The sequence below is a fragment of the Penaeus japonicus genome, unplaced genomic scaffold (genome assembly GCF_977035675.1).
Source record: "Penaeus japonicus unplaced genomic scaffold, GWHDUDI00000001_assembly GWHDUDI00000002, whole genome shotgun sequence".
Lineage (NCBI taxonomy): Eukaryota > Metazoa > Arthropoda > Malacostraca > Decapoda > Penaeidae > Penaeus > Penaeus japonicus.
Window position 1 is genome coordinate 16,737,364 of NW_028234404.1, and position 10,000 is coordinate 16,747,363.

The following is a 10,000-nucleotide window of genomic DNA, read 5'->3' on the forward strand; positions in this document are numbered from 1 at the left end:
TTCACTAAAATCAATACTTACATGAAATACCAGACACAATCACTACTCATATTAACGAACACACACACAACCTACAACAATAACCCATACCTTAAAAAAAAAAATAAAAAAAAAAAATAAAAAAAAAAATATTCATCAACTCATACCACCTACCAGACACACAACACATCCCACTACCACAACCCTTACCTGGTTCCTCGTCATGTTGGTACGACTTGCCAGCTGATCCTTTTGTTCCTTCGAAGGATACGGGTGAGTGAAGTGAGTGACGAACCATCGGCCGAGGTGGTAGCTGCGTGCCTTGAGGAACTCCCGGCTTCTGCGTTCTCTCGTCAGGAGGAACTGCCTGTAGGAGGAACGAGGAGGAGGGTGTTGGTGGTTAGTAGGATGATTATGGTGATAGAGAGAGAGAGTTGTAATGATGCATGTAATGAATATCTGATATTGATGATGATTATCCTTTTGATGATATTTTTAGTGATAACAGTACTTATAGAAATTACTGTTAACTTAATTATCATTTTTATCATTGTTATCCTTATCCTTATTGTTGTCATTACTATCATTATGTTTATCATTATCATCATTTTTATGATCATTACTACTGTATAGTTATGATTATCATTATTATCATTACTATGATCATTACTATAATTATGATTACATCATCATTATTACCATTGTTATATTTTTTATCATCACCATCATTATATTAATTATTGCTATCACTATTGTAATCATTATCATTATAATTTTCCATATTATTATTGCTATCACTATTGTAATCATTACCATTATCATTTTCCATATTATTATTATTGTTATTGTTATTATCAATGTTATTATTGTCATCAATATTATTATCATCTTTATCATCATCATGATAATAATAAAGACAAAAATGGTTGCAATGTTGGTGATGGTAATAGTAATAATGATAATAACAATGATAATCATATAATCATATGATGATAATGATGATAATAGTGATGATAATAATAATAATGATAACAATAAGGATAATCATGATAATCATCATAATAATAATGATAATGATAATAATGAACTGTTTGTGTGTTTTCTTTTTGTTTTGTTTTTTTGTGATTGTTTTTGTTATTTTGTATGTTTGATTCTGTTGTGATTTTTTTTTTGATGCTTTTTGTATTTTGTTTTTGTTGATTTTTTGTTTGTTTTTGTTTTGTTTTGTGTTGTGTTGTTTTTTGTGTGTTGATAAAGATAATAATAACAATAATATAGATAATATTAATGATAATAATATCAATAATGATAATGTTAAGATTGATAATGAAAAGGGAATAATGATATTAATGATATTGATGATAATAAAAACAATACTAATGATGATGATGAAAACATTAACAGCAATGATTACAATGACATGATAGCAATAATGATAACAATAAAAGTAATGACTATAAAAATTATAACAGTGATAATGAATATAAAAATGATTATAATAATACCAATAACAATAGTAAAAAATGGTAATAATGATGATAATAACACTAATGATATTGGGTGATATTGATAATAATGAATTAATAATCATAGTAATAATGATTACGTTAACAACAACAAGGATGATTATTATAATGATAATAATGATAGTAAGGACAATAATAATGATAATAACGATAACAACGATAATGTTAGTAATAAAAATGATGATGATAATAATAATGATAATGATAATTTCAATAACAGTAATGATGATGATGATAAAAAATAATGATGATAAAGAAAATAATAATGAGGGTAATGATAACAATAATAATAAAATTGATAATGATATAGATGATAAAACAATAAAAATAATAATATGAATACTAATGATAATAATAACAATATGACAACAACTATGATTATAACAATGATAATGATGATACTAATATTAATAATGTTGATGATAACAAAAAGGAAGATTAGAAAATAATGATAATAATGATAACATTAATGATAATAACAATAACAATGATAGTAAAAATGGTTATAATAATTATGATGATGAAAATGATAATGATCGTGATGATAAGCGTAATGATAATGAGGATGTTGATAACAATAGTATTGATAATACTACTAAAAATGATAACGATGATGATGATAATAATTGTAATAACAGTCATATTCATGATAATCATAGTGATCATGCTACTCTACTACTAAAGATGATAATGATAATGGTTTTGATAATAATGATAATTATAATAATAATGATAATTATGATAATAATAGAGATGATGATAGTAGTGATAATAATAAAAACAATAAATAACAATAATGATATGATAATTATAATAATTATTTAAGTAATAATAATGATAATGATAATAATAACAATGATAACAATATCAATAATAATAATAATAATAACAATAATAATAACAAAGATAATTGTATTGATAATGATAATAGTAATAATAATAACAACAATGTATGATAACGATAATAATGATGATACTGCTACTACTGCTAATGATAATAATGATAATAATAATAATAATAATGATAATAATAACAATTGTTATTAAACGATAATAATGATAATGATAATAAGGGTAATAATGATAACAACAATAACAACAATCATAATGATAAAATAATAATAATAATGATAATAATAATGAAAATAATAATAATAATAATAATGATAATAATAATAATAATGATAATAATAATAATGATAATAATAATAATAATAATAATAATAATGATAATAATAATAATAATAATGATAATAATAATAATAATGATAATAATAATAATAATAATAATGATAATAATAATAATGATAATAATAATAATAATGATAATAATAATAATAATGATAATAATAATAATAATGATAATAATAATAATAATGATAATAATAATAATGATAATAATAATAATAATGATAATAATAATAATAATGATAATAATAATAATAATGATAATAATAATAATGATAATAATAATAATAATGATAATAATAATAATGATAATAATAATAATAATAATAATAATAATGATAATAATAATAATAATGATAATAATAATAATAATGATAATAATAATAATAATAATGATAATAATAATAATAATGATAATAATAATAATAATGATAATAATAATAATAATAATGATAATAATAATAATAATAATGATAATAATAATAATAATGATAATAATAATAATAATGATAATAATAATAATAATGATAATAATAATAATAATGATAATAATAATAATAATGATAATAATAATAATGATAATAATAATAATGATAATAATAATAATAATAATGATAATAATAATAATAATAATGATAATAATAATAATAATAATGATAATAATAATAATAATGATAATAATAATAATAATGATAATAATAATAATAATGATAATAATAATAATAATGATAATAATAATAATAATAATAATAATAATGATAATAATAATAATGATAATAATAATAATAATGATAATAATAATAATAATGATAATAATAATAATAATGATAATAATAATAATAATAATGATAATAATAATAATAATGATAATAATAATAATAATAATAATGATAATAATAATAATAATGATAATAATAATAATAATGATAATAATAATAATAATGATAATAATAATAATAATAATAATGATAATAATAATAATGATAATAATAATAATAATGATAATAATAATAATAATGATAATAATAATAATAATAATAATAATGATAATAATAATAATAATAATAATAATGATAATAATAATAATAATGATAATAATAATAATAATAATGATAATAATAATAATAATGATAATAATAATAATAATGATAATAATAATAATAATGATAATAATAATAATAATAATGATAATAATAATAATGATAATAATAATAATAATGATAATAATAATAATAATGATAATAATAATAATAATGATAATAATAATAATAATGATAATAATAATAATAATGATAATAATAATAATGATAATAATAATAATAATGATAATAATAATAATGATAATAATAATAATAATGATAATAATAATAATAATGATAATAATAATAATAATGATAATAATAGAAAATCCGTATAACAATTATTGTCTGAATCATCCCAGTCATCCTGTTAGAGACTTTGTGTTACTAAAATTACCAAAAAGTGAATGTTCGGTTTGAACGCTATACTTTATCGGTTCAAATCAGTCTTTATCTAGCCTAAATGCTTTCCATGAAGAGTTGCTGAAGCGGCTTTAAAGAGACTACATTCCTACTTTTGTTCCTTAAGAGTGCTACGTGTTTACAAACCGTTCAAGGATTTACCTGTAGCTGCGAGGACGTAGACGCTGCGTGGCCCTAACGCCGTCTCGCGGGACGTCTCCTTCCTCGTCCTTCCTCTCGACGTCGAGGTCATCTTCTCCGTCGCTCCTGTCGAGGACCGAGCTGTCTTGGCCCTCGCGCATCCTCGGGCATTCATCTTCTTGCAACAAGCTAGGGCGCTTGCAGAACGGGTTTTCACTTGCATGGGAAGCTCTGCTAACGCTGGCTAGGTGTTCAGGTACTCTGGTGTGAGCATGTTCCGGGGTGACCACAGCCCGGATGACTAGATTGCGGTTCTCTGGACTAGCGTTACTCAGCCCGGCCACGAGGTCTCCCTCGCTCTCCTTCCCTGCTCTCGAGCCCACCTTTTCTCCCTCTCTCTCCCACGTCCCTTGCTCATACGCCTCGTTATTCTGCGCGCCGACGTCTCCCTCTTCGTCCTCGGTCTCCACGATGTCTGAAATGGGCCACGCCTCTTGCCTGCTGCCGTCGGCGCGCCTGCCTCCGCCGCCGCCCTCGTCGTCGCAGTCGTCTTCCTCGTCTGAGAAGGGGAATTCGAGCGCCACCTGAGAGGGCGACATGAGGTCGGGCTTGGCCTCTGGCGTGACACAAGGGGCCAACGTGGACCTCTCCCCCTTCCACTTATATTCATCTTTATCCTTTTTCCATCCAACGTCACGTCTCTCCTTTTTCCACTTGTAATTATTTTCCTTCTTCCATTTAAGCTCACAGTAAGCTTTATTCCACTTGTGTTTATCAATATCTCTCTTCCACTTGCCTCCTGCAGTGTCCTTTTTCCAGTTACTCTCACCCTTATCATCCCTTCTCCACTCGTCGCAAATTTTCCATTTGCATTCTTTGTAACTCTCCTCGTACCTGAAGCCACACTTCCGCTCCTTGGCTTTCTCATCCTGTTGCTGCCGCTGCTGATGCTGCTTCCGCTGATGCTTGCTCTCAAAGGCGTCCCCGCAGCCGTCCCTCCCGGCATCCCCCGTGCCGATGGGTCCTCCTGGCGCAGTGTCGGGGCGCACGAGCGAGAAGCTGGGGTGCTGCGGGAGCTCGAGCGCTGCCGCTGCCGCCGCCGCCGCTCCTGGGGGCAGGATCTTCTTAAAGTGTCGGTGAGGGCTGCACGACCGCACAGGAGGAGGCGGCGGCGGCGTCTTGGAGGACCCAAGCGAAGATCCTAGACCCACGCGCGGGGGCTCGGGAGAGGTACAGGCGTGGGGGTTAAAGAGCTGGTCATGGGTGCCAAGGGAGGATGGAGTGACATGGGCGGCACATGGGTGGTGGTGGTGGTGATGGTGATGGTGGTGGTGCAAGCTAAGGGCCGGGGACGAGGCATGGGCGGCGGAGAAGGGGCGGTGGCGGGCGGAGAAGCCCTGGTGGTGCGAGGGGCTGAAGAGGCTGGCTGTGGTGACCGACTCCCCCGGGGCGGTTCCGTGAGGGGGACGCACGAAGGCACGAATTGGCCCCATGACTCGCTCACATGGCGCTCTCGCGAAAACGATTAACCTAATGTTCTCTACCAGTCATATCACTGTCACACGTGTTGTTATATTCAGCAGCAAAGGCACTTTCAGAAGCTAATAAGCATAATCTCACTTTCTAACTCTTTGGTTGCAGGTCAGGTCAGGTCACAGCTCCTTCCAGCCAGGTCAGCGCGGAAGGAGCCCTTCAGTGTCGCCGCATACTGGCGCGGACAAGCGCTGGACCCTTGGACCTGCGGCGGAAATATTTGGAATTAGCAACATGCACACGAACAGTTTAGTATGCCATGGCAGAAGAGGCAAGAAGTGTGGTGGTAGCAGTGTGTGAGTATTTTGAATGTTGTTAAATATGCCTATGTGATTTTATGCAGTATAACGTATGTCATGAAAAAATCTAGTACACAAAATATGTTTATTGAAAGAATATAGCAGTAGGCTTTACCGTCGTTATGTCAATACAGTATGTTATTCTTTTATTTATTGAATGTTTAGGTGTAAAAGCAACATTGATATATGATAAGGATATGACGTAACGACTATAATGTAACAACGTACATACAAACGCCGCATGTTTGCATGTTACGACGATGGATACTGCATCTGCACGGGCGGACCCAGTGACCTTGATCATGCATTTCCCTTCTTACTTATTACTTCATTGTTTGATGATGTTTATATGTGTGTTCTGACGCAAGGATATGGGATACACCATCCCCGTGCCGTGTGAAAGTCATGTTACTCTATAAAACAACACCTAAACAGTAGATAAAGCGTTTCAGCGCCATCGTGCCAGATCCCCGGATGGTGAAGGAGCACCACTGCGGCGCGAGGCAACACCAGCTTCAATGCTTTCCCGGTCGACGTTTCTGACACTAATAAGGCCACTGATAACTCCTCGCCGATTGCAATGCAAAGCGTGTACATCATCGTCACTCCATGGCGCGTTAACTGAAGGCATAGCAAACACTGCATCTTATCCGCTGCCTAGATATACTTATCCAGAGTTGGGTTTGGGGGTTCCAGAAGGAGGGGCAGCGGGAGGGGGTGGGGGGGGGACAGGTGGCGTTAGTGTCCGTGGCACCCCACCTCGGGTACCGTGCCCGCGGTAGCCACACTGTGACTCCCACTCTTGCCGGCCACCAGCACGGGCCCTAACGCCCTCCACGGGCGCTGGAGCCCCGTTTTTGCACCGTGTGATAGGAAGGGCGTGAGGGTATGCGGTATACTCACTATCGGGCGGTGGGTGGTGTGGACGCGCGGGTGGTGGTATGTGCCATGCCGGTGCCGCGCGTGCAGGTCCCGGCGGGCCCTCACACAGTGCCAAGGGCTACTAGGCACCGTTAGGCCCGCACAACCCGCTCGTCCGGAGGTACGGGCACCTGCTCGGGGCTGATTGGCCGCGGAAGCGCCCGGGGCGGAGCCTCGCGGGCGCACGTGTGGCATTGGCTACCTCGCAGCCGCCATTTCCTGCCCAACAGGTACGAGGAGCACACCTCTCGCCACGAAGCGCCGCCGGATCCCTGGCGACAGGCTTATTATGGCCGCCATTTTGATGTTATCGCGCGAGGAAGGTTAATGGTACTGACTGACCTCAAAGGGAACACCCACCGAAGCCGACTTAATCCCGGAAGTAAATCATATTTGCCAACACCTCGAGCGGCGGCATCCCCGCTTAGCTGGAGTGACCCGCCATCTTGTAGAGCGACTGACCAACGCCGTCCTATCAGTCATGTGGCTTAGCACTGTCTACGTACATCATTAACAAAAGGCCTGGACATTCCTTACGAAACGTTGGTCCTACGTACATAAGAATTTCCAGATTTGGCACGCTGCCAAAACGTATATTTCCCAAGTCTTTTTTCGTAATTGAAGTTTTTCATCAACGAAGAATCAATGGAAAACAAATCAGACAATACTCACACCAGCCTCACTCAACACAATGCACTGATCTTCTGCTGAAAACAATCGATCTCAAAGGAAAGTAGAGCTAATACATGATACGATATCCCTTCCTGTGGTCAGGTGGTGGTGCCATCTGTCGGCAGATGCCTTGATCACACACAGTATCCACATACCTGAACACCAAATATAACACAGAGCGCTTGAGGAACATGGTCTGCAACCCTTCGACTGGCTGGCTTATCAGACAAAATTATTCTCCACAAAAGTTTGGTTTGGGAATGGGTGCCTAATATTCAGCTTTCTGTCATATTGAAAACTTGGAGTATTCTTATATCATATATAGTGGGTGAGGCTTATGACTTTTTTCTTTTCTTTTTTTTTTTACATGTCATCTACCTACATATTTTCCATAAACAGTTTTATATGGTAAAACATGAATGTCGGTGTTAGTTGCCATAATAATGTTTTGACTCCACAAATGAAGATAATAGCAGTTAATGGCACTGCAAGAGGAAATACACATAACAGTAATAGCATTTACATGGCATAATACAGTCAGGGATTTATGCAATATTTCAAAACGCCATAATGTGATGACACACACTACACTGTCATCTTCCCGCTGTTAATGCTATTTTCCTTCTCATCTATTGTTTTTGTTATCATTTGTGTTATCATCACTATATAATCACCATTATCATCATTCCAACAACCACTTTCACTATCATATCATTCCAACCATCAATGTCACTATCATCATCATCACAACCATCCCTGTCACTACCATCATCGCAATCATCATATAATCATCATCACTATTACCATAATTCCAGCCATCACTGTCAGTATCATCTTCATCATCATCATCATAACCATCCTTGTCACTATCATCTTCATCATCATCATCATAACCATCCTTGTCACTATCATCATCATCCTCACTATATGATTACCATCACTTTCATCATAATTTCACCCATCACTATCACTATCATCTTCTTCATCACCATCACAACCATCACTGGCACTATTATCATCTTCATCATATATCTTATCATCATATCTTATCGCTGTCATTGTACTTATATTGTATTGATATCATTGTTATAATTATCATCATTACTATTACGATTCTTGTCTTCATTATTGTTTTGACTATTTCAATTAATACTTTTACTGTCATTATCATCATCATCATCATCATCATTATTATTTCTATCATCCTTATCATCCTTACTATCATATTCATCATCATTATAACGGACATTTTTATTTGCTATATTATTGATATTGATATTGATATTCATATCATCCTTAATATACTATCATTTGTATCGTTGCAATTATGACTACAGCTGGTATCATCATCATCATTATATATTTCTGAGTATCATTATCATTGTTATTATTGTTATCATTGTTATTTCCATGATATATTATATTATCATTATCATATCATGATTAATATTATCGTTATCATTATCATTACTAATATCAACATTATTTTTTGTTATCATCACTATTGTTATTATGATTATTATTATTACTATCATCGTTATCATTATCATTATTATCATCATTATTATCAATATCACCATTAATAGCATTATCATTATTAGTATCATTATAGTTATGATCACCATTATTATTAGCGTTATTAATATCATCACTATGATTATCATTATCATTGGCATTATTATTATCATCATAATTACTGTTATTAGCAGTATGATTATTAAAATCATTACTAATAGTATCATTATCATAACGATTATAATCGTTATTTTTATCATAATTATAATGATTGTTGTTGTTATTATCATTACTGTTATCATCATTATTATTATGATGATGATGATTATTATTATTGTCTCTATCATTATCATTATTGTTATTATGATCGTCATCTTTATTATAAACTTCATTGTCATTATTATCATAACCATCATTATCATCATCATCATTACTATTATTATCATTATAATTATTATTACTATCTTCATAATTCCTATATCATTATTGTTGTTATAACTCTCATTATTATGATCATTATTATTATTATGATTTTTATTATTATTATCACTGTTAATGCTTTCAGTATTATTGTTATTGTTATTATTACCTTTGTTATTACCATTATGAGGATAATTATCATCATCATTGTTATTTTCAACATTATCAGTTTCATTATTAGTATTACTATTATCATCATCATTATCATTACTGTTATCACTATCATCCTTAATACTACTATTGTTATCATTACTATTATGGTATT

At 33.0% G+C, this 10,000-nt stretch overlaps 1 protein-coding gene across 1 annotated transcript in view; it reads right to left on the bottom strand.

Annotated features, from left to right (window-relative positions):
- Positions 1-7,165, bottom strand: part of LOC122253085 (uncharacterized) — a 23,804-nt gene extending 16,639 nt beyond the window's left edge. The window contains exons 1-3 of the mRNA XM_043015883.2: positions 7,051-7,165; positions 4,337-6,053; positions 190-346 (exon numbers count right to left, since the gene is read on the bottom strand). Coding sequence (XP_042871817.2) covers positions 190-346; positions 4,337-5,808 — 1,629 coding nt within the window. The 5' untranslated portion in view covers positions 5,809-6,053; positions 7,051-7,165. The remainder of the gene's footprint in view (positions 1-189; positions 347-4,336; positions 6,054-7,050) is intronic.
- Positions 7,166-10,000: the final 2,835 nt, after the last annotated feature.